The 26,616-nt window shown below is 43.1% G+C and overlaps 1 protein-coding gene across 4 annotated transcripts; it reads right to left on the reverse strand.

Annotated features, from left to right (window-relative positions):
• Positions 1-25,978, reverse strand: blm (BLM RecQ like helicase). Of its 4 annotated transcripts, XM_021571402.2 has the most exons (22): positions 25,642-25,978; positions 18,636-18,696; positions 17,894-18,545; positions 16,180-16,315; positions 10,702-10,832; positions 10,457-10,589; positions 9,621-10,342; positions 9,310-9,486; positions 9,012-9,130; positions 8,797-8,910; positions 8,602-8,700; positions 8,366-8,514; positions 8,138-8,244; positions 7,878-8,038; positions 7,578-7,773; positions 7,198-7,388; positions 6,883-7,027; positions 6,591-6,790; positions 6,227-6,422; positions 5,954-6,076; positions 5,576-5,792; positions 1-889 (listed from the first exon to the last, which is right to left on the reverse strand). In XM_021571402.2, the coding sequence occupies exons 1-22, from the start codon at positions 25,734-25,736 to the stop codon at positions 679-681; spliced, it is 4,335 nt and encodes a 1,444-aa protein (XP_021427077.2). In that variant the 5' UTR covers positions 25,737-25,978; the 3' UTR covers positions 1-678. The 4 variants fall into 4 exon arrangements, with proteins under 4 accessions (XP_021427077.2, XP_021427072.2, XP_021427063.2 ...); XM_021571397.2 differs by having other exon boundaries at positions 10,702-10,811; positions 17,894-18,696; positions 25,642-25,976; XM_021571388.2 differs by having other exon boundaries at positions 17,894-18,696; positions 25,642-25,976.
• Between the last annotated feature and the right edge of the window lie 638 nt (positions 25,979-26,616).

A 26,616-nucleotide genomic window follows, 5' to 3' on the forward strand; every position in this document is an offset into this window, starting at 1 on the left:
AATGAAGGTTGCTGTTTATTTACGTAATATGAATATACAAATGTGCCAAATCCAGTTCTTGTTCAGATCCATTCTGAATCCCATGTTTATACTGTAGAAAACCTTCTGTACAAAACAGTATACAATATTGTTTTTCTCTGATAGTCCCTTGTAACTGGTGCCAATAAACATTTAAAAATGGGCTTCTTGTGGTTTATGGCTGTTCAATGCAAATTACACTTTTTTCTATAGCTCAGATTATATAGTGCCATCTACAGGGAACATTACACATTCCATGCTTTTGGGTAAATGGAAGTACAGTATTAAGGGCGTGGTTCAAAACAAATCAACACAATTTCCCACGTTTACCTTTTCCAGAAAACAGTTTAAAGCAGTATCACATTTAGGAATAATTTATGAGCCTTTATTAAAAGTGGAAAACTTCACATCAGAATGGATAAGAAATACTGCTAAAGAAGCAAACAAACAGTGATAATCCAGTGAAAAAAAAACTAAGACTATTGAAGACGCTGTACAGAAACACACATTCGTGCAACAGTTAAAATGAAACAAGTAAATAATTTACAAGTAAATTGGAATCAAATTGAACCCCAGTCTCAAATCCTCTACTAACTAGGAGTTTCCTTGCTACTCCAAAATCCCTCTGTTAGACTCCAGGTATGGCCAGGAGTTATACTCCTACAGTACAGAGAAGGCTGGTTTGAGGAATGGCCGGCTGTTTGTTTGTGGTGTGGGGAGGGCCATAAAGCCGGGCCTCCTCCCCACTGGGCCTGCTGCTGAAGGCCTAGAGCCCCGCCCTGCTGCTGACGCACGTCCTGCTGCTGACCCCCGGCCTTTAGATCCACCTCTGGAGTTGGACCCTGTCCACGACCCATTGTTGCTGTACTTCCTACACCAAGAGACAGGAGTGCAGAGAATGAAACGGGTAAATGTAGATGCCAGATAGTATTCTGAATCAAAGTCTGGCATGAAATAACTAAAATATACAGTTGCAGGTACACTGCTCAAAAAAATAAAGGGAACACTTAAACAACACAATGTAACTCCAAGTCAATCACACTTCTGTGAAATCAAACTGTCCACTTAGTAAGCAACACTGATTGACAATACATTTCACATGCTGTTGTGCAAATGGAATAGATAACAGGTGGAAATTATAGGCAATTAGCAAGACACCCCCAATAAAGGAGTGGTTCTGCAGGTGGGGACCACAGACCACTTCTCAGTTCCTATGCTTCCTGGCTGATGTTTTGGTCACTTTTGAATGCTGGCGGTGCTTTCACTATAGTGGTAGCATGAGACGGAGACTACAACCCACACAAGTGGCTCAGGTAGTGCAGCTCATCCAGGATGGCACATCAATGCGAACTGTGGCAAGAAGGCTTGCTGTGTCTGTCAGCGTAGTGTCCAGAGCATGGAAGCGCTACCAGGAGACAGGCCAGTACATCAGGAGACGTGTTGGAGGCCGTAGGAGGGCAACAACCCAGCACCAGGACCGGTACCTCCGCCTTTGTGCAAGGAGGAGCAGGAGGAGCACTGCCAGAGCCCTGCAAAATGACCTCCAGCAGGCCACAAATGTGCATGTTTCTGCTCAAACGGTCAGAAACAGACTCCATGAGGGTGGTATGAGGGCCTGACGTCCACATGTGGGGGTTGAGCTTACAGCCCAACACCGTGCAGGACGTTTGGCATTTGCCAGAGAACACCAAGATTGGCAAATTCGCCACTGGCGCCCTGTGCTCTTCACAGATGAAAGCAGGTTCACACTGAGCACATGTGACAGACGTGACAGTCTGGAGACGCCGTAGAGAACGTTCTGCTGCCTGCAACATCCTCCAGCATGACCAGTTTGGTGGTGGGTCAGTCATGGTGTGGGGTGGCATTTCTTTGGGGGGGCCGCACAGCCCTCCATGTGTTCGCCAGAGGTAGTCTGACTGCCATTAGGTACCGAGATGAGATCCTCAGGTACCGAGATGAGATCCTCAGACCCCTTGACCATATGCTGGTGCGGTTGGCCCTAATGCAAGACAATGCTAGACCTCATGTGGCTGGAGTGTGTCAGCAGTTCCTGCAAGAGGAAGGCATTGATGCTATGGACTGGCCCGCCCGTTCCCCAGACCTGAATCCAATTGAGCACATCTGGGACATCATGTCTCGCTCCATCCGTCTCGCTCCATTGCACCACAGACTGTCCAGGAGTTGGCGGATGCTTTAGTCCAGGTCTGGGAGGAGATCCCTCAGGAGACCATCCGCCACCTCATCAGGAGCATGCCCAGGCGTTGTAGGGAGGTCATACAGGCACGTGGAGGCCACACACACTACTGAGCCTCATTTTGACTTGTTTTAAGGACATTACATCAAAGTTGGATCAGCCTGTAGTGTGGTTTACCACTTAAATTTTGAGTGTGACTCCAAATCCAGACCTCCATGGGTTGATACATTTGATTTCCATTGATCATTTTTGTGTGATTTTGTTGTCAGCACATTCAACTAAGTGTACATATGATGAAAATTACTTTTTAAATGGGAGAACTTAAGCAATTGGTGGCTGACTAAATACTTTTTTGCCCCACTGTATGTAAATAAAGTATTTAATAAAAATATTTCATTCATTCAGATCTAGGATGTGTTATTTTAGTGTTCCCTTTATTTTTTTGAGCAGTGAATATCGCTAGAATTCATTTGAAAAAACACATGTACAGTTGAAGTCGGAAGTTTACATACACCTTAGCAAAACACATTTAAATTCAGTTTTTCACAATTCCTGACATTTAATCCTAGTAACAATTCCTTGTTTTAGGTCAGTTAGGATCACCACTTTATTTTAAGAATGTGAAATGTCAGAATTATAGTAGAGAGAATGATTCATTTCAGCTTTTATTTCCAGTGGGTCAGAGGTTTACATACACTCAATTAGTATTTGGTAGCATTGCCTTAAAATTGTTTAACTTGGGTCAAACGTGTCAGGTAGCCTTCCACAAGCTTCCCACAATAAGTTGGGTGAATTTTGGCCCATTCCTCATGACAGAGCTGGTGTAACTGAGTCAGGTTTGTAGGCCTCCTTGCTGGCACATGCTTTTTCAGTTTTGCCTACAAATTCTCTGTAGGATTGAGGTCAAGGCTTTGTGATGGCCACTCAAATACCTTGACTATGCTTGGGGTCATTGTCCATTTGGAAGACCAATTTGCGACCAAGTTTAAACTTCCTGACTGATGTCTTGAGATGTTGCTTCAATATATCCACGTAATTTTCCTTCATGATGCCATCTATTTTGTGAAGTGCACCAGTCCCTCCTGTAGCAAAGCACCCCCCACAACATGATGCTGCCACAGCCGTGCTTCATGGTTGGGATGGTGTTCTTTGGCTTGCAAGCCTCCCCCTTTTTCCTCCAAACATAACACTGGTCATTATGGGCAAGCAGTTTTTGTTTCATCAGACCAGAGGACATTTCTCCAAAAAGTACAATCTGTCCCCATGTGCAGTTGCAAACCGCAGTCTGCCTTTTTTTATGACGGTTTTGGAGCAGTGGCTTCCTTGCTGAGCAGCCTTTCAGGTCATGTTGATATAGGAATCGTTTTACTGTGGATATAGATACTTTTGTACCGGTTTCCTCCAGCATTGTCACTAGGTCCTTTGCTGTTGTTCTGGGAATGATTTGCACTTTTCGCACCAAAGTACGTTCATCTCTAGGACAGAAAGCGTCTCCTTCCTGAGCGGTATGACGGCTGCGTGGTCCCATGGTGTTCATACTTGCGTACTACCGTTTGTCCAGATGAACGTGGTACCTTCAGGCGTTTGGAAATTGCTCCCAAGGATGAACCAGACTTGTGGAGGTCTACATTGTTTTTTCTGAGGTCTTGGCTGATTTATTTTGATTTTCTCATGATGTCAAGCAAAGAGGCACTGAGTTTGAAGGTAGGCCTTGAAATACATCCACAGGTACACCTCCAATTGACTCAAATTATGTCAATTAGCTTATCAGAATCTTCTAAAGCCATGACATTTTCTGGAATTTTCCAAGCTAAAGGCACAGTCAACTTAGCGTATGTAAACTTGACTCACTGCAATTGTGTTACAGACATGTGTTAAAGACATGTTTTTAAGAACAAAGATAGGTGACAGGTTTGAATCCTGAGCAGAAGGCCTCAGACATATGTGAAATAATCTGTCTGTAAACAATTGTTGGAAAATGAACATCTACAAAGTAGATGTCCTAACAGACTTGCCAAAACTATAGTTTGTTAACAAGAAATTTGTGGAGTGGTTGAAAAACGAGTTTTAAATGACTCCAACCTAAGTTTATGTAAACTTACGACTTCAACTGTGTGTATATATATATATATATATTAAATTATTACACACACAGTGCCAGTCAAAGTTTGGACACACCTATTCATTCAAGGGTTTTCTTTATTTTTACTATTTTCTACATTGTAGAATAATAGTGAAGACATTAAAACTGAAATAACACATGGAACCATGTAGTAACCAAAAAAAGTGTTTAAAACAAAATCTACATATATTTTAGTAGCCACCCTTTGCCTTGATGACAGCTTTGCACACTCTTGGCATTCACATGGGGACCGCCACTGGAAAGGAAGACCCAGAGTTACTTCTGCTGCAGAGGATAAGTTCATTGGAGTTACCAGCCTCAGAAATTGCAGGCCAAATAAATGCTTCAGAGTTCAAGTAAAAGACACATCTCAACATCAACTGTTCGGAGGAGACTGCGTGAAATCAGGCCTTCATGGTCTTTGCTGCAAAGTAACCACCACAAAAGGGCACCAATAAAAGAAAAGACTTGCTTGTGTCAAGAAACACGGGCAATGGACATCAGACCGGTGGAAATCTGTCCTTTGGTCTGATGAGTCCAAATGTGAGATTTGTGGTTCCAACTGTTAAGTACATGTATTAAGTATCCCTATCACGGCGCCATCACTCTTATTAGTATGCCTGCGCGGGGGTTGCCATTACCTGAGTGCAATGGCAACCATGTATTGTGGAAATAGGGTTTAGTAAACGTTGTTTAACTGGAACCTAGTTGTGTCATTTTAAGTTAACACCAGTAGGTGAACGGATGATCTCCGCATGTGTGGTTCCCACTATGAAGCATGGAGGAAGTAGTGTGATGGTGCTTTACTGGTGACGCTGTCTGATTTATTTAGAATTCAAGGCACACTTAACCAGCATGGCTGCCACAGCCTTCTGCTGAAAGTGTGCAACGCTATCGTCAAGGCAAAGGGTGGCTACTTTGAAGAATCTAAAATCTATTTTGATTTGTTAAACACTTTTTTGGTTACTAGATGATTCCATGTGTGTTATTTCATAGTTTTGATGTCATCTATATTCTACATAAAATAGTAAAATAAAGAAAATAGTAAAATAAAGAAAAAGCCTTGAATGAGTAGGTGTCCAAACTTTTGACTGGTACTGTATTAATAAAATGTAATCCTTTTAGATGTAATTTTAAGGCAGCAAAATGTGAAGACTGTACTCATAAGCAGGTGTGTAAACTTTCACTCGTCACTGTATATGACTGAATATAAGATTTGACATTTGACACATAACACTAACCCTTTAGAGTTGGAGTTTGTATATCCTTTTCTCTTTTTGGATTTCTTGAAGGCGGGAGCCTTTTTCCTTTTCGCTCCTCTGCCGTTGTTACTGTTGAAATAACTGGAAGATCCAGCGTCGTCCTCATAACAGTCCTCCTCGTCGTCTCCGCGGCCTCTCCTTGTGTCTATCCATGCCATAGTGGAGCTTCCTTCAGTTGTGTCAGACTGCTCCTCCACTGCAGAGGGGTTCAGTCAGACAGACACATATTAACACAAACCAACTACACTACAGGTCCAACACAGCAGGGCACAGATATCGCTGAGTAGGAACATGAACATATGAAATCCAGTATTATCGAGTTGTGTAGGACATGCTTTCCCCAGTATGGTCACTCACCAGGTAGCTTCCACTCAGAGTATTTCTGCAGAAGCGCGATGACATCTGCTCCATACTTCTCCAGTTTGTCCTCCGTCACACCATCAATCGTCAGCAGCACATCCGGGTCGGCCGACAGCGTCTCTGGGAGAAGGAAACAGTTTTACAACAACGGCTGGTTATTGGAAGTCTACCAATATAATGTTAGGTAAACACTTGCTTGGTCTAGAAAGGAATATGAACATGAATGAAATACAACAAGTCTAAATAGTGGTGTATGCTCTCAGCACTCACCGGCTATCATCTTCAGGGTGGCAGTGGAGAAGATGTTGTAATAGTGAATGCCAAAGACTTTGCCCAGCCTCTTGCACAGATCAGTGAGCTCCTGCAGACACTTCTGGACCATCTCCTCGCTCTTGGAGACATCCTTGGCCACAGCAGTTTTGTGCTTCCTGATGCTAGAGGCACTCTCGGTCTCATAGAACTCCACCTAGGACAAGGAAAAATAACTGTCCCCATTTCTACTGCAGGGATCTCACAAACATAACTAAATATGTGAAGCTAATAACGAATGACAGAACACGTTCACAACAGTTGTTGACGTATCGAATGAGAACTAAGTTTATGGACCAATATAATGTGTGGTGTGTAAGCTCACCTGCATGTGTCCCCCGAGGACATTGATCGCTTTGGGTCCAGCAGAGATGTAGGCCACTGCCTGGCTGTTGGCTGTGATGTACAGGTCCTCCACCAGAAGGTGATCCAGAACCAGCTTCTTGAAAAGCCGGTCAGCGTTGTGTTTGGAGTAAGCCTTTCCTATCGCAAACATCCCTGACTGGACACGGGCGGTTTTAGCACCTGTCAGAAAGCATTGTTGAGTTTCTCCCAGAAACACTAAACATAGTCATTTTTAATCATTCAATTAAGTGGTGCTCTAATTTACTGGTTACCCAAGAAGATGTCCACCAACATGTTCAGAGTCAGTCGGTTTTGGTTCGCAGATTTGCTGTATCTGGAGCCAACTTTTTCACAATTCTCCTGGACAAATCTCACAATCTTCTTCACATCTTCAGTCACGTTTCTTGCTTTGTATTGCTGAAAGTGAAAAACAACAACCAGTTTGACTAAATAGAAACATTTCAAATTCAAACATGAAACATTATAACCACATAGCTGTAAAAACACTGCAGTGAAATAGAACAAGTGCTGAGTCAAGGAAAAGGTTAATAGTAATTATGGGTTTATTATCAAGGGTTAACTCTTACATTGGGTCTGGCACAGTTGTCACAGATGACATCAGGGTGTTCCTTGCAGAAGCCTGGGTTGAACTTGTGCTCTCCAAAGTAAGCCAGCAACTGTATCCTTCGGCAGTCCATCACGTTCTCACAGAAATGTACCATACTGTGCAGATTGTTCAAGTGAGTGGCTTTAGTATGGTGGTTTCCATCTTTGTCCACTGTGATCAAAACAGAGTGGACATTTTCTCAATATCACTTTCACACTTTGACATACAGGATTTTAGACATCATCCATAGAGCTTTCCATACCTCCATGGAAATGTTCCAATACGTGATGTGATATATAACCCATACAAAATTGCAGACTATTAGTTGTAAGTCTATATAGTCAAAATTCAGATCTGTACTGGTGAGGATTCTCTTGATGCGGATGACGTCAGAGTAGGAGTAGAAGAGGATGCAGTGAGAGATCTCTCCGTCCCTGCCTGCTCTGCCTGACTCCTGGTAGTAGCCCTCTACTGACTTGGGGAGACTGGCGTGGATCACATAGCGCACATCAGGCTTGTCGATGCCCATGCCGAAGGCTATGGTGGCACACATGACCTGGAGGACAGGGATACAACATTAACCCTGGGTTAATGATAGCTCAAGTAGTATGAAGGTGGTTAGTGACATTAACGTGTAAACATCTGTTAAAATCACCTCACCTGGCAGCCATCCTGATTGATCCATTTGGTCTGTACATATTCTCTGTCTTTGTCATTGATGCCTGCATGGTAGGCTAGCGCTAGTATACCAGCTCTCTGAAGACTGTCAGCCATGTTGTCACAGTCATTACGGGACAGGCAGTACACAATGCCAGAATCACCTACACACAAGGAGTAAAAACCAGTCATGATCCCAGTCCTCAAAACACTTAATTCCACTAGCTTTAAAAACCTCTGACCAAGTGAGGGAGAACACTAACGTGGATAATTCTTCTTGATCCAGTCAATGCAGTCCTCATCTACCTTCTTGGGTTTCTTGGGTAACACAGCATATTTGAGGTTGTTTCTGTTGAAGCTCATGGTAAACCTGAAAGAGAAATGACACCATGAGGAACATTCATACAAACAGCTGCTGTATGTTTGCATACGACAATACTACAACTGCACTGGTGTTTTTTCCCAGGTAAGGCACGTCTTAGAGCACATACACCTGAGGCTGGGTCATCTGCAACTGATTGAGGATGTCCTTCTGGACGCGGGGGGTGGCAGTGGCGGTCAGGGCCATGATCGGCACTTTGGGGAACTTCTGCCGCAGCTCGTGCATCCGCTTATAGTCTGGCCGGAAGTCATGGCCCCACTGAGAGAAACAACAGGGCATCAGGTTCACCGTCTCCCTCTAACACCTAACATTAGACCAGATAAGGCATCACATATAGGAACCTACCTGACTGACGCAGTGAGCCTCATCAATGACAAAGCGTGCTAGAAGACCTCTCTCATACAGGTTCTGAAGGGCACTGATCATCCTGCCACTCGCACACACCTGGAGGAAAACAGATTGAAAAACAGGTCTGAATATAGCATTTCCCATTAGAAGAGGTTGATAACAGCATTACTGGTTAAATGATTTAGTTCTCACCTTTTCAGGAGTTGCATAGAGCAATTTAATTATGGGGTCCTTCTTGGACAGCTGCAAGTAGATCCTGGCTGCTTCACTGTCAGTCTTCTCACCAGACAAACTTGTGGCGGGAATCTAAAAACATGCAAGGATATTAGAAACACATTCCAAGCATAGGGTGGCAAGAATGTGTACATTTCATACTTCGCACTGTGAGCAGTATGTAGAAAACTTACATCCAGAGTAGTGAGTTTCTGGACCTGGTCTACAATGAGTGATTTCAGTGGTGAGATGACCACAGTGACTCCTGCACACACACAGGCCGGCAGCTGGTAGCAAAGACTTTTACCCCCTCCTGAAAAACAGGAAATAACAAAACACATCCAGCACATTACATTATCTAATCAACATTTTCTGTTCATACCTACTAAATATTACATATCTGCAAAGTCAGTTTGAGTTATTTGAATCAATGCATTAAAAGGCACTTGTTGTGTACAACAATATTACAATTGGCATTGATTCCCCACTCACCTGTTGGCATCAGGACAAATGTGTCTTCACCTAACAACGTAGCATTAATGGCTTCCAACTGATTGAATCGGAACTGATGGAGACCAAAGCGCTTGTGGAAAATCTTCATCATCTCTGGACAGTGGGGGAAGTTGAAGCCTCTGAAGCGATCGTGAGCAGGGTTTCTGTATGTGGGCTCTGCAAATTATTAGATAAACATGAGTCTGTCTGAGCTACAGACCAAGTAATCCAAGTAAGAAAAACTAAAAAAACCTTTGTTTAGTAGAAGGAATAATCCAATCTCAAGGCTGCCCTATAATGAATGTACTTGCCAGGAGAGGTGATTTTAGGAGGCTTGGCCACAGGAGCTGGTGTAGCTGGTTTCTTCTGCCATGTTGATGTACTTGGTCCTCCCTCACGCACCGCTTTAGAGATAGAACTGGAGTCCTGCCTTGACGCTGAGGAGCTTGGGGGTTCAAAGTAATCAGGGATATCTGAATCATTGAAGTCATCTATGTCAAAGTCATCAATGAAGAAATCGTCTGGCTCCGTAACTACTGGGGCTTGTGCCACAGAGGCTTGGGTACTGCTCTCCCCAGTCATTTGTACAGCAGCTGCCGGGCTCTTCGGTGAGAAGAAGAAATTTGACTGAGCCACATCACCAATTTGTTTTTTGAAGATACTGTAATTCGATGGAGAGTCACAATTACTTTGGCCTGTTGTGGATGCTTTCTTCTTGTCTCTAGTGAAAATAGGATTTTCCTGAGTGCTGGGTCTCCAAGAGATGCCTGGAGTCTGAACATTGATCATACAGTCAGAGTCCTCAAAAACACTACTGTCGTAGTCCACAGATATGACTGAGGACCTCCTGAAGGGAAGGGCTTTCATGGAAGAATCTCCTTTACCCTTGGGCAGGCAAGTGGTGGAAGACATGACACTTGGAGTAGCAAAGGAAAAAGTAGTCTTTTCACTGAATCTGGATTCCAAGACAGTGCTGTCTGGCTGTTGTGTCCTTAAAGATGTGTCACTGCTGCCAGCAGCAATTATCCTTTTCCTGATGGTAAAAAGGGTGATATGGCTAACAGATTAATAGATGTCACAGTAGTACAGCTGAAAATTAATCTACAGTAGTTGTCCCATATAAAATAGCTCAGATTAAATGAATTACCTATGAGCCCGCTGCAGTAAGAGCTCTGTCCCACAGGACAGGCCTAATAGTTCATGATCAGGGATGGAATCCACCAGAGCACAGATGGACTCCATGATACTCAAGAGCTGATCTTCAGACTTTGGATTGGTGACTAAAGGGACAAATAAAACAAGGACTCAATACAAGAGAATTATATGCAATGTTCACTGGAATTATAAAAACATACCAAAACATCTGGCTTAAACATAACCCATGTTATTCACCTTTTCTTTCTTTCAGAGGACCATCAGACATTCTTTGCAGGCTCGACACTGACCCTCTTGTTGATTCAGGACTGATGTCTTTACGGACTGCAGAGCCAGCTGACTTCAATCTGTTGTGATCATAAACAACGCTTACCAAGTAGAGACAGTGCCTTCAGAAAGTATTCATACCCTTCGACTTATTCCACATTTTGCTGTGTTACAGCCTGAATTCAAAATTGATTTTATTTTCTCACCCATCATCTACACACAATACCCTATGACAAAGTGAAAACATATTGTCAGAAATGTTTGCTAATTTATATAAAAATGAAATACAGAAATCTATTTACATAAGTATTCACACCCCTTTACTATGACTCCAAATTGAGCTCAGTTGCATCCAATTACCATTGATCATCCTTGATGTCACTACAACTTGATTGGAGTCCACCTGTGGCCAATTCAATTGTTTGGACATTATTTAGAAAGAAACATCTGTCTATATAAGGTCCCACAGTATCACAGAGCAGAAACTATACCATGAAGTCCAAGGAACTGTCCGTAGATCTCCAAGACAGAATTACGATGAGGCATATATCTGAGGAAGGGTATAAAACTATTTCTAAAGTGGTGAAAGTTTCCAAGAAGACAGTGGTCTCCATCATTGGGAAATTAAATATGGAAGTACCCAGACTCAGGCGAAGATTTACATTCAAACAGGACAATGACCCCAAGCATACAGCCAAACCAATGCTGGAATGGCTTAAGAACAAGGATATGAAGGTTCTTGAGTGGCACAGCCAAAGCCAAGACTTGAATCCCACTGAACATCTGTGGAAAGATTTGAAGATTGCTGTTCACCGCCACTCCCCATCAAACTTAACAGCGCTTGAGAAAATATGCAAGGAAGAATGGGAGAAGATCTCCAAATCCAGATGTGCAAAGCTGATAGACATTTCCAAGACGACTCCAAGCTAAAATCGCCGCCAAAGGTGCTTCTACAAAGTATTGACTCAGGGGTGTGAATACTTATGTAAATGAGAACTGTATTTCATGTTCAATACATTTACAAAAATGTATAAAACATGTTTTCACATTTCCCAGGGATGCAAATTGGTGAGGGCCCAAAAAGGTGACACTTTTTTTGAGCACTACAACATGCAAAAAAATCCCTGCTAGGGGGAAATGCAGGTTAACCCTTGTGTTGTTTTAAGTGTCAAAAATGACCCGCCACTATGTTTAACAGCAGAGAAAACCCCCAAGTGATCTTTTTTTCCAACTTGAAATGAGATGACGTTTCTTAGAGTGACCCCAACATTAGAAAAAGTAAAACATTGTCTTTGTTCATATTTCCATGAAAGCTGTACACCACCAGGGTACAAAGATTGTCTTAGGGTCATTTTTGACCCGGTAGTTCTAAAATAATTTACTCACCATAAACACACACATGATAAGAAATTGAGAATATGCTACTGATTTAACTCAGCCAGCAAGTAATGAAGAAGATCACCATGGTTGGCAGTTAGAAAGAACAAACCTGATCTCCCCCCTGCATGCCTCGCAACAAGGAGGAGAGAGGTCTTCTCACCAAAGTTTGCCTTCACCACCACTCCAGTTTCTTACCTCCCAAAGAGGAACAAGTATGGTCCTCCTGAGCACACTGCATAAACAGCTTAGATCAGTGATCGTGAGGACAGGAAGCCAGACATCATCCTGGACTACAACCACAACAAAGGAGGCGTGGACAACCTGGACAAGATGATTGGAACTTACAGCTGCAGGATGACTGCCCGCTGGCCCCTGGTCATCTTCCATAACACCAGTGATGTGTCCTCATACAATGCCTTCGTGATATGGAACAAGTTCAACCTTACCTGGATGTCTGATAAGCGGAACAAGAGGAGGGTGTTCCTGGAGCAGCTGGGAAAGGCACTTGTAACCCCACACATTCAAAGAAGGGAGCACCTCCCCCGCACAGCAGCCTCTGTGGGGCTGAATCTTGTCCTGATCCACCTGAGGCTGCAGCAAAATTCTGCCACCCAAAGAAGGACTGTAAAATAAATACTATTTCCTGCACATGTGAGAAATACATATGTAAAGTCCATGCACACACACTTGCATACTGTCCTACATGTGCTAATTAGAGTTGATTGATTTTATTTATGTTCTTCATGTTTTTGTTTTGTATCTATTATCTTATTTTATTGTTGTTGTTTATACACCTTGTGGGTGGGGGCAATGGTTTAAAAAAAATGGGAGAAGACTAGTATTTTGTAGTTGAATTCCTCATTGTACTGTATAAGAAAATATCACTTTGTTGCCAAAAACATTCAAGAGTTATTGTTTCCCATCAATAAAATGCATTCAAAACTTATTTCTGCACATTTCTGCTACACAAGTGCTATCTCTTTCTAAAAGATGTGTTTAGACCTATGCAGTACCTCAAACAATAATAATCCTCTACTTTAGTAAAGAAAACAATTATGACAGGTGTGTTATAATAGAAATGAGTGGTGTCCACTGATTAAATGTAGTCTTTCTGCATTGTGAAGAGGGAAAACCCTGATATTCACAAAGTTTGTGATGAATGATAGGTTGCTTCTTCATGCAAAATAGATTTGGGGTTTAAAATTAAATTAAGCTGCTTTATTTTAGGGGTTTAGAGAAGGCGGGTCATTTTTGACCCTTAGGACAAGGGGAGTATACAGAATGTTAAGACTACACAAGGGTTAACTATTTAAACAACAAAGAATATGATCAGTCTGTGTAAAAAAAAAAGAGTGGCTAATGTGAACCTAACTCACAGCTAAAAAATTTAAAGAAAGCAATCCAATGTTATTTGTTGCATAGACTTTACTGCAAATGACACACAAGTCTTGAGAAAATGCCTGAATATTGCAGTTAGCCATGACAGCCTTTATAATAGAATGCTTGTGACCCCCAAAGTCTGCTGCCTCAGTTTGTATGATGGCAATTTGCATATACTCCAAAATGTTATGAAGTGATCAGATGAATTGCAAAGTCCCTCTTTGCCATGCAAATGAACTGAATCACAAAAAACATGTCCAATGCATTTCAGCCCTGCCACAAAAGGACCAGCTGACATGTCAGTGATTCTCTCTTTAACACAGGTGAGTGTTGACGAGGACATGGCTGGAGATCTCTGTCATGGTGATTGAGTTCGAATAACAGACTGGAAGCTTCAAAAGGAGGGTGGTGCTTGGAATCATTGTTCTTCCCCTGTCAACCATAGTTTCCTGCAAGGAAAGACGTGCAGTCACCATTGTTTTGCACAAAAAGGGGTTCACAGGCAAGGATATTGCTGCCAGTAAGATTGCACCTAAATCAACCATTTATCGGATCATAACAACTTCAAGGAGAGCGGTTCAATTGTTGTGCAGAAGGCTTCAGGGCGCCCAAGAAAGTCCAGTAAGCACCAGGACCGTCTTGTAAAGTTGATTGAGCTGCGGGATCGGGGCACCACCAGTACAGAGCCTGCTCAGGAATGGCAGAAGGCAGGTGTGAGTTCATCTGCATGCACAGCGGGGCGAAGACTTTTGGAGGATGGCCTGGTGTCAAGAAGGGCAGCAAAGAAGCCACTTCTCTCCGGGAAAAACATCAGGGACAGACTGATATTCTGCAAAAGTTACAGGGATTGGACTGCTGAGGACTGGGGTAAAGTCATTTTCTCTGATGAATCCCCTTTGCGATTGTTTGGGGCATTCGGAAAAAGCTTGTCCGGAGAAGACAAGGTGAGCGCAGTCCTGTGTCAAGCCAACAGTAAAGCATCCAGAGACCATTTATGTGTGGGGTTGCTTCTCAGCCAAGGGAGTGGGCTCACTCAATTTTACCTAAGAACACAGCAATGAATAAAGAATGGTACCAACACATCCTCCGAGAGCAACTTCTCCCAACCATTCAGGAATAGTTTGGTGACGAACAATGCCTTTTCCAGCATGATGGAGCACCTTGCCATAAGGCAATAGTGATAACTAAGTGGCTCGGGGAACATTGCCAGGAAACTCCCCAGACCTTAATCCCATTGGGAACTTGTGGTCAATCCTCAAGAGGCAGGTGGACAAACAAAAAGCCACAAATTCTGACAAACTCCAAGCATTTATTATGCAAGAATGGGCTGCCATCAGTCAGGATGTGGCCCAGAAGTTAATTGACAGCATGCCAGGGCGGATTTCAGAGGCCTTGAAAAAGAAGGGTCAACACTGCAAATATTGACTCTTTGCATCAACTTCATGTAATTGTCAATAAAAGCCTTGGACACTTATGAAATGCTTGTAATTATACTTCAGTATTCCATAGTAACATCTGACAAAAATATCTAAAGACACTGAAGCAGCAAATGTTGTGGAAATTAATGTGTGTCATTCTCAAAACCTTTGGCCACGACTGTATAATCACATACTGTAGAGGGAACACATGAGTTCACAGATAGCAGTTAGTTCATTAGCTAGTTAACATTTCACAGATCGCCAGGGTCCAGTAAGCAACTAACACATAATATATCTTGAGGAACGGCAAGGAGTTCTATAACGTTACCAGGTTACCACGTTAGCTCATCTGATGTTGTAACGTTAGCTTGCTAACGTTAGCTGTCTGACTTTATTAGCCAGCTAATTTTCACACCATAGCCTCAATTATTTGTTCAGATAAGTTGGCTAATGTTGGTCAACATTTCTCTGGCTAGCTAACAAATAAGTATCTTGCTAGCTGGATCAAATTAACAATGCTAACAGTACTTGTTCAACCACACTTCCTCCCTCACCAAAAACTTTCCAAATGCCAGTTGTTTTTATGAAGTACGCTTCATCACCTTCTCACCCCCGTCTCCATGGTCAGGCTTCTCACCTACCTCTTCACTATCGTTTAGGGGACGCGCTGCTGTAAGTTAACTGGCAAACCTATGGATACAAACTGCCTTTCCACTCTTCCGCTGTCTTTCCAGTACACACGGGCGCTGATGCTGTAAGTAGCACATCGGATGTCTCTTCTCTCTTCAGCCATGTGCTGCATTCTGTTGTTATGTGAACGATTGGCAGTGCCTTGGACACAGCCAGTATTGCTCCAAATGCGCATCACTCATTCGCATACAACCAGTAGTCATCCAAAGTCCCTCCCCGAAAACTTTTCTAATCGGATTTACACGACTCACGTAGGTCACCTATTTTGGATTCAAAACTGCGAATTTCCCCTGAAAGGTGACTAGTTTGCCTCCCTGATTACCATTATTGGGAATTGTGTGTAGATCGATGAGAAGAAAAATCTATTTCATCCATTTTGAATTCAGGCTGTAACAATAAAATGTGGAATAAGTCAAGGGGTATGAATACTTTCTGAAGACACTATATAGCTTGCTGTACAACATATAAAGACAATTGCATTCACACCATCAGTTCTCAAGTCATACATCTATGTAAAATGTAAAACATAATCAGACTAAAATGCAACAGATGAATGTACACATGAACAGCAGAAACTTACCTTGTTTCCTTTGTAGAAGTAGAATGACTGAAATCCTCTGGACTTGGGGAAGGGGGGATGAAATCTAGGTCTCCACCTAGCTCGGACTTGTCATCAAGGTCTATGACATCTGTCTCATTCCATTTACTTTGATGATCTGCGGAAACATTTTGGGAGATGAGTTGATGTCGTTTCAATGCGGACATAATTATTTATCAACACCCTGCCAAGATGTTCATCCTTAAAATAAAACTCCACCCTAAAACTATATTTTGGTATATGTTTTATTCGACCATTGTTAATATAGTCCCAAAATGTTTTGCATGTTTTCAAGATACAGCCGATATGACACAAAACGCAGAACCAAATGATGCAAAATGCATCATACCAGCTGTATGGTTTAAATAATGCAAAAACAAAGTGTTGGAGAAGAAAGTAAAAGTGCATGATATGTAAGAAAGCTAACGTTTAAGTTCCTTGCTCAGAACATGAAAACATATGAAAGCTGGTGGTTCCTTTTAACATGAGTCTTCAATATTCCCAGGTAAGACGTTTTAGGTTGTAGTTATTATTGGAATTATAGGACTATTTCCCTCTATACCATTTGTATTTCATTAACCTTTGACTATTGGATTGCTTATAGGCACTTTAGTATTGCCAGTGTAACAGTATAGCTTCCGTCCCTCTCCTCGCTCCTCCCTGGGCTTGAACCAGGAACACAACGACAACCCTTGAAGCAGTGTTACCCATGCAGAGCAAGGGAAACAACCACAGCCTCAGAGTGAGTGACGTTTGAAATGCTATTAGCGCGCACTAACTAGCTAGCCATTTCACTTCGGTTACACCAGCCTCATCTCGGGAGTTGATAGGCTTGAAGTCATAAACAGCGCAATGATTGATGTACAACGAAGAGCTCATGGCAAAACACCCGAAAGCAATGTTTGAATGAATGTTTACGCGCCTGCTTCTGCCTTCCACCGCTCAGTCAGATACTTAGATACTTGTATGCTCAGTCAGATTATATGCAACGCAGGACACGCTAGATAATATCATCAACCACGTGTAGTTAACTAGTGATTATGATTTATTGTTTTTTATAAGTTTAATGCTAGCTAGCAACTTACCTTGGCTTACTGCATTTGCGTAACAGGCAGTCTCCTTGTGGAGTGCAACGAGAGGCAGGTCGTTATTGCGTTGGGCTAGTTGACTAAGATTGAATCCCCCGAGCTAACAAGGTGAAAATCTGTCGTTCTGCCCCTGAACAAGGCAGTTAACCCACCGTTCCTAGGCCGTCATTGAAAAAAATAATGTGTTCTTAACTGACTTGCCTAGTTAAATAAAGATTAAAAAAGGTGTAAAAAAATGAAATAATCGTAAAAAAAAAATATAATAATAATAATAATAATAATAAATAAAAATCGGCAAAATCGGTGTCCAAAAATACCAATTTCCGATTGATATGAAACCTGAAATCGGCATTATTCGGCCAATCCGATTAATCGGTCGACCTCTAATTTCTGTATGTTGAAAGCTATACATCTTGAAAACGTGATTGCTGATATGCAAAACATTGTGGGACTAAATCAACAATACACTCATGAAACAGTTTTGGGATGTAGTTTTCCTTTAAGTAGGTGACCTCCAGCTTACAATAAATGTGTAAAGGGAAAATACTTGGACCTGAGACACTGATAATTGGACCTGAGCAAGGCTATATTTTAAGAGTACTACTCACCTATCTTTTCAACTGGACCGGGTGCAGTGATGTTCTCATCTTCACTGTCACTCAGCACAGACTTGGCTTGAGAAGCAGAAGGTCGTCTTCTAACCATTTTAATGGGAGAATCCTCCACCTCCCAGTGCTCCCACTCTGCTGGATCCTGGATGGGATTGTCACTTGGAGCAGTACTGGCAGACTCCGAAGCATCTTGTGAGTCCTCCATTGTGAGAGTACATTGTTCTGTCCCATCAAGACTACACTTATTTCTGTGACGGCTGTTGGTCTTTGTATTCAGCGCTCGTAGAGGGACATATTTGTCTGATCTGTGTGTGTTAGTATCCAATTGTTCAACACTGGAAACAGGTGTCACCTTGGCACTCCTACCTGAGATCCCTGGGCTTGGTAGAGTACTTTTGCCCTTGGCAGGGGTTTCAAAGTCATCAAAATCATCCCATCCGTCCAGGGGAATACCAAAAGAGCTATCAAGTCCTGTGGGTTTGCTGCCATTGCTACCTGTGATCAAGCTATCAGATTTGGTCAAAGCAGGGGAAATCTTTGCAGCAGACACAGCTGGGATGGGTTTCCTCCCCGAAAAGGGACTGATGGCTTCATACTTGCTTTTGGGATTGACTGAGGAGAAGTTGATTTTGGCGAGAGGTCTTTCGGGCTTGGTTGAAAACGTCAAAGGAGGTTTAATTACTGCATTATCATGAGGAACATTGACACTCCTGTTTGTTAAACCATTTGAGCTGTTTACCTTAGTGTGAACTTCCACCTTGGTGATACCTGATGTGGACTTCTTTTTGAAACAAAATGTCCTGCAAAGAAAAGTGAAGTCATTATAGCTAACTTTTTACAAGGAAAACTTGTAGCTCCAATGTCCACAAAATTCTTACATTTTAGTAATTTAGCAGACGCTCTTATCCAGAAAATCATTATCTGGAAAGCTACCTACTTTAGTCACTATATTGTGCATAGATTTCTGCTGGCTACCGACTTCTAGCTAGCTCTGGTCCAATTTTTCTTTTGTATTTTATGCCAAGGCAGCAGCTACTATTCCTGGGGTCCAATCACGATTACGCAGATACATAAAATCAAACAGTACATAACACGTTATTACACACTAATCTACCATAACATATCAACAATACAAAAATCAATAATACAACAAAAACAAACAATATTAAAGGAAAACTCCACACCAAACATCTCATTCCTTTAATTTACAGTGTTAAATAACACTAATATGCGAGAACAATATTTTTTGTGAACAAATGTTTAATTTTGGCACTATAATAAGGTTGGTAGTGTCATGACATTGGCCTGGGGGTAGGTTTATGACAGTCATAAATACCTCTTTCACCCTTTTTCCTCTCTTTACCCTACTGATGTTACATTTGCAAAACTCTTGGTTAACATAGAGATTCTGGGAACATCAGAAGGTGGGGGGAAATGAACTACACTGCTCAAAAAAATAAAGGGAACACTTAAACAACATAATGTAACTCCAAGTCAATCACACTTCTGTGAAATCAAACTGTCCACTTAGGAAGCAACACTGATTGACATTAAATTTCACATGCTGTTGTGCAAATGGAATAGACAACAGGTGGAAATTATAGGCAATTAGCAAGACACCCCCAATAAAGGAGTGGTTCTGTAGGTGGGGACCACAGACCACTTCTCAGTTCCTATGCTTCCTGGCTGATGTTTTGGTCACTTTTGAATGCTGGCGGTGCTTTCACTATAGTGGTAGCATGAGACGGAGACTACAACCCACACAAGTGGCTCAGGTAGTGCAGCTCATCCAGGATGGCACATCAATGCGAGCTGTGGCAAGAAGGTTTGCTGTGTCTGTCAGCGTAGTGTCCAGAGCATGGAGGCGCTACCAGGAGACAGGCCAGTACATCAGGAGACGTGGAGGAGGCCGTAGGAGGACAACAACCCAGCAGAAGGACGGCTACCTCCGCCTTTGTGCAAGGAGGAGCAGGAGGAGCACTTCCAGAGCCCTGCAAAATGACCTCCAGCAGGCCACAAATGTGCATGTGTCTGCTCAAACGGTCAGAAACAGACTCCATGAGGGTGGTATGAGGGCCCGACGTCCACAGGTGGGGGTTGTGCTTACAGCCCAACACCGTGCAGGACATTTGGCATTTGCCAGAGAACACCCAAGATTGGCAAATTGGCCACTGGCGCCCTGTGCTCTTCACAGATGAAAGCAGGTTCACACTGAGCACATGTGACAGACGTGACAGTCTGGAGACGCCGTGGAGAACGTTCTGCTGCCTGCAACATCCTCCAGCATGACTGGTTTGGCGGTGGGTCAGTCATGGTGTGGGGTGGCATTTCTTTGGGGGGCCGCACAGCCCTCCATGTGCTCGCCAGAGGTAGCCTGACTGCCATTAGGTACCGAGATGAGATCCTCAGACCCCTTGTGAGAACATATGCCGGTGCGGTTGGCCCTGGGTTCCTCCTAATGCAAGACAATGCTAGACCTCATGTGGCTGGAGTGTGTCAGCAGTTCCTGCAAGAGGAAGGCATTGATGCTATGGACTGGCCCGCCCGTTCCCCAGACCTGAATCCAATTGAGCACATCTGGGACATCATGTCTCGCTCCATCCACCAACGCCACGTTGCATCACAGACTGTCCAGGAGTTGGCGGATGCTTTAGTCCAGGTCTGGGAGGAGATCCCTCAGGAGACCATCCACCACCTCATCAGGAGCATGCCCAGGCGTTGTAGGGAGGTCATACAGGCACGTGGAGGCCACACACAATACTGAGCCTCATTTTGACTTGTTTTAAGGACATTACATCAAAGTTGGATCAGCCTGTAGTGTGGTTTTCCACTTTAATTTTGAGTGTGACTCCAAATCCAGACCTCCATGGGTTGATAAATTTGATTTCCATTGATAATTTGTGAGATTTTGTTGTCAGCACATTCAACTATGTAAAGAAAAAAGTATTTAATAAGAATATTTCATTCATTCAGATCTAGGATGTGTTATTTTAGTGTTCCCTTTATTTTTTTGAGCAGTGTATATTCTGGTAATGCGACCAATTTATGAATATGATGTCAGTTCGGTTGTCATCTGAGACATTCTCTACAGTACAAACTCTACAGTGGAAAGTCTACACAGAGTTATCGGATTCACATGGAATTGTTGTTCAATTTAAATGTTTGAATATGAAATAATTTGTGATGGGATGAAATGTGATTTTAGCTTCTAAAATGTGAGATCTGGGGTTTCATAAGTTAGGGCTATGCTCAATCAGTGGCCCGCCCCTGTGAAGGGACATGGGCTATACAACTTTTCAAACACGCCCTCCTCTCCCTTCCTATATAAAGCCTTGACGACAATATAACCTCCTGTTCCGAGGACGACGGTCCGATGTCAGAATGGTTCAGATAATAACTATAGAACGAAGCCAACATCAGCGTGAGCTTTGGTTGCGAATGGTATGAACGTTGAACTCTTATTCACTACAGAAGTGATACCTCCTAGCCGTTGAGTTAGCAACAGCCGCTGCAAACGAGGGTTAGGAAGGAACAGACAGAGTATCCAGTCTACCACACAACGACGTTACTAAAACATTTTAAATTTACCAGCTTTTTTTTTTTTTTTTTTTTGATAAAAAAATTCCCCACCTGGAATTATAGAAGCTAACGACCCCTGAACGCACAGCCGCTAATCTGCGGCCTGCTAGCTATCTAAAGCACATTGGCTTAAGAGGCCCTTCGGACATATTTCTTCAGCCACTATACATATTTTGCCAATTGGCCTGGTTTACCACACGGAGCCCTGCTGATCCGTCCGCAGATGTAACTGCACGGAGGCCACAACAGACTTTCCTCCGTCGCATCATCCCTCTAAGGCCTTTCTGTTAGCCTGCTAGCCCCGTGCCGCTAGCTGCCTGAAGCCACGCACTGGACTTGTATGATCACCCGGCTACGCATGCCTTTCCCTAACGTCACCATGCCATGTCGATTGCTGTTCTGGTTAGTAACTATTGTTTTATTTCACTGTAGAGCCTCTAGCACTGCTCAACACGCCTCGGCTAACAATTTAGTTCCACCTCCCACACACGCAGTGACATCACCTGGTTTAAATGCTATTTCTAGAGATAAAATATCTTTCATTATCACTATATGCACAGGTTTACCCCCACTGTATTCACATGTCTGTACATGCCTTGAATATATTCTACCGTGCCCAGAAATCTGCTCCTTTTACTCTCTGTTCTGAACATACTAGGCGTCCAGATCTGTTAGCCTTTAGCCGTACCCTTATCCTACTCCTCCTGTTCCTCTGGTGATGTAGAGGTTAATCCAGGCCCTGCAGTGTCAACCTCCACTCCCATCCCCCAGGCTCTCTCATTTGTTGACTTCTGCAACCGTAAAAGCCTTGGTTTCATGCATGTTAACATTAGAAACTCCCTAAGTTTGTTTTATTCACTGCCCTAGCACACTCCACCAATCCGGATGTCCTAGCCGTGTCGGAATCATGGCTTAGGAAGACCACCAAAAACCTTGAAATGTCCATTCCTCACTATAACATTTTCCGACAAGATAGAACTGCCAAAAGGGGGCGGTGTTGCAATTTGCTGCAAAGATAACCTGCAGAGCTCTGTCTTACTATCCAGGTCTGTACCCAAACCATTTGAGTTTCTACTTCTAAAAATGAACCTTTCCAGGAACAAGTCTCTCACCGTTGCCGCTTGCTACAGACCACCCTCTGCCCTCAGCTGTGCCCTCGACACCATATGTGATTTGATTGCCCCCCATCTATCTCCTGAGCTTGTGATGCTAGGTGACCTAAACTGGGACATGCTTAACACCCCGGCCATCCTACAATCTAAGCTTGATGCCCTCAATCTCACACAACTTATCAATGAACCTACCAGATATAACCCCAAATCCGTGAACACAGGCACCCTCATAGATATCATCCTAACTAACTCACTCTCCAAATACACCTCTGCTGTTTTCAACCAAGATCTCAGCGATCACTGCCTCATTGCCTGCATCCGTATTGGGGCGGCGAGCAAACGACCACCCCTCATCACTGTCAAAATCTCCCTAAAACACTTCTGCGAGCAGGCCTTTCTAATCGACCTGGCCGGGGTATCCTGGAATGACATTGACCTCATACCGACAGTAGAGTATGCCTGGTTATTCTTTAAAAGTGCCTTCCTCACCATCTTAATATAGGAATGCCCCATTCAAAAAATGTAGAACCAGGAATTGATATAGCCCTTGGTTCACTCCAGACCGGTCTGCCCTTGACCAGCACAAAAACATCCTGTTTCGTTCTGCATTAGCATCGAATAACCCCCGTGATATGCAACTTCTCAGGGAAGTAAGGAACCAATATACACAGGCAGTTAGGAAAGCGAAGGCTAGCTTTTTTTAAACAGAAATTTGCATCCTGCAGTACAAACTCAAAAAAGTTCTGGGACACTGTAAAGTCCATGGAGAATAAGAGCACCTCCTCCCAGCTACCCACTGCTCTGAGGCTAGGAAACACTGTTGCAACCGACAAATCCACTATAATTGAAAATTTCAATAAGCATTTTTCAACGGTTGGCCATGCTTTCCACATGGCTACCCCTACCCCGGTCAACTGCCCAGCACCCTCCACCATTTCTCCTACAACCATATCCAGATAGCTGATGTTCTGAAAGTGCTGCAAAATCTGGACCCCTACAAATCAGCCGGGCTAGACAATCTGGACCCTCTATCTAAAATGATCTGTCAAAATTGTTTCAACCCCTACTACTAGCCTGTTCAACCTCTCTTTCGTATCATCTGAGATTCCCAAAGATAGGAAAGCTGCCGCGGTCATCCCCATCTTCAAAGGGGGAGACACTCTTGACCCAAACTGCTACAGACTTATATCTACCCTACCCTGCATCTCTAAGGTCTTCGAAAGCCAAGTTAAAAAACAGATTACGGACCATTTTGAATCACATCGTACCTTCTCCGCTATGCAATCTGGTTTCCGAGCTGGTCATGGATGCACCTCAGCCACGCTCAAGGTCCTTAACAATATCATAACCGCCATCGATAAAAGACATTACTGTGCAGCTGTATTCATCGACCTGGCCAAGGCTTTCGACTCTGTCAATCACCACATTCTTATTGGCAGACTCAACAGCCTTGGTTTCTCAAATGATTGCCTCGCCTGGTTCACCAACTACTTCTCTGAGAGTTCAGTGTGTCAAATCGAGGGCCTCTGGCAGTCTCTATGGGGGTGCCACAGGGTTCAATTCTCAGGCCGACTCTCTTCTCTGTATACAAAAATGATATCGCTCTTGCTGCTGGTGATTCTCTGATCCACCTCTACGCAGACGACACCATTCTGTACTCTTCTGGCCCTTCTTTGGACACTTTGTTAACTAACCTCCAGACGAGCTTCAATTCCATACAACTCTCCTTCCGAGGCCTCCAAATGCTCTTAAACGCAAATAAAACTAAATGCATGCTATTCAACCGATCATTGCCCGCACCTGCCCGCCCATCCAGCATCACTACTCTGGACAGCTCTGACTTAGAATACGTGGATAACTACAAATACCTAGGTGTCTGGCTAGACTGTAAACTCTCCTTCCAGACTCACATTAAGCATCTCCAATCAACAATTTTATCTAGAATCGGCTTCCTATTTCGCAACAAAGCCTTCTTCACTCATTCTGCCAAACATACCCTCGTAAAACTGACCATCCTACCAATCCTTGACTTGGGTAATGTCATCTATAAAATAGCCTCCAACACTCTACTCAGCAAACTGGATGTAGTCTATCACAGTGCCATCCGTTTTGCCACCAAAGCCCCATACACTACTCACCACTGCGACCTGTACTCTCTCGTTGGCTGGCACTCGCTTCATACTTGTCGCCAAACCCACTGGCTACAGGTTATCTACAAGTCTCTGCTAGGTAAAGCCCCACCCTATCTCAGCTGGTCACCATAGCAGCACCCACTCGTAGGACACGCTCCAGCAGGTATATCTCACTGGTCACCCCCAAAGCCAATTCCTCCTTTGGTCACCTTTCCTTCCAGTTCTCTGCTGCCACTGACTGGAATGAACTGCAAAAATCACTGAAGCTGGAGATTCCCATCTCCCTCACTAGCTTTAAGAACCAGCTGTCAGAGCAGCTCACAGATCACTGCACCTGTTCATAGCCCATCTATCTACCTCATCCCCATACTGTATTTATTTATTTTGCTCCTTTTGCACCACAGTATCTCTACTTGCACATCCACCATTCCAGTGTTTAATTGCCATATTGTAATTACTTCACCACCATGGCCTATGTATTGCCTTAACTCCCTTATTTGACCTAATTTGCACTAACTGTATATAGACTTTGTTTTCTTTTTTTCTACTATATTATTGACTGTATGTTTTGTTCATTCCATGTGTAACTAACTCTGTGTTGTTGTATGTGTCGAACTGCTATGCTTTATCTTGGCCAGGTCGCAGTTGCAAATGAGAACTTGTTCTCAACTAGCTTACCTGGTTAAATAAAGGTGAAATAAAACTAAAATAAAAAACGACAGCTTGCGCATAAATAGGATAGTCCATCAGCATTATAACATACATACATCATTTTTTGTGAGTAACGAATGAAGCCGGTCACAGAACCAAATCGGTCCAACAGAGCGTTGAAGAAGGCCGCCCGGATCTCCCAGGACCAGAGCTAACAGGTAGATAGCTAGCTAACGTCATACGACTCCAGCTGGACAAACAAGATACTTACCCTGGTTTTGGTTTAGACAACGACAGTTTTCTCTGAGCAGCATTGCTATGTCTCTCGAGTTGTTCCTTCAAATTATTTTGAGGAAGACTGGACATTATCAGCTAGGCTAGCGTCTCAACATTAGCATTCATAATAACTGGCTAGTCTTGTTATTTCGCGAAACACCACTTGTGCAGTCTGTGGATGTATTATTGTCGTGGTCTATAAAATAAAACGTTGTCTACCTAGCTATAGCTAATTGACAAAAATAAATAAATTCAGCAACCAAAGGCAAAGAGTCAAGTCTGTTAACGTGTTTTAGCGCCGTTTTGACTAAATGCTTTCCATTGGTTCAGAAACTGATTTCCTGTCACGGGTCTGGTTATCATGGGAAATGTAGTCAAAGATAGAAAAGCTATCTGGCTACATGCAGAAAGGAATATACAGTATTTAAGCAATAAGGCCCGAGTGTGTGTGGTATATGGCCAATACAGACAGAAGAGGACTGGCCACCCCTCAGACCCTGGTTCCTCTCTAGGTTTCTTCCTATGTTCTGGCCTTTCTAGGGAGTTTTTACTAGCCACCATGCTTCTAATCTGCATTGCTTCTAGTTTGTGGTTTTAGACTGGGTCTCTGTATAGCACTTTGTGACATTGGCTGATGTAAAAAGGGCTTTATAAATACATTTGATTTATTGTTCTTACGCATGACGCAATGCGGAGTCCCTGGTTACAGCCCCTTAGCCATAGTATTTTAACCATATACCACAAACCCCCAAAGTGCCTTACTGCTATTATAACCTAATTAACAATGTAATTAGAACAGTAAACAAGTAGTTTTGCATCGTACCCATATATTTAAGCAGTGCTTGACTTGGGCAGGTCACTGAAGCTGAGTACCGGCACCTTGCATTTTCTAACTCCTGTTCCTCTTATAGAATGTTAGCTCATGTATTGTGGGGCTCCTGCACCTAAATGTAAACAGTACCATTACCCA

The sequence above is a fragment of the Oncorhynchus mykiss genome, chromosome 2 (assembly GCF_013265735.2).
Source record: "Oncorhynchus mykiss isolate Arlee chromosome 2, USDA_OmykA_1.1, whole genome shotgun sequence".
NCBI classification, from domain to species: Eukaryota; Metazoa; Chordata; class Actinopteri; order Salmoniformes; family Salmonidae; genus Oncorhynchus; species Oncorhynchus mykiss.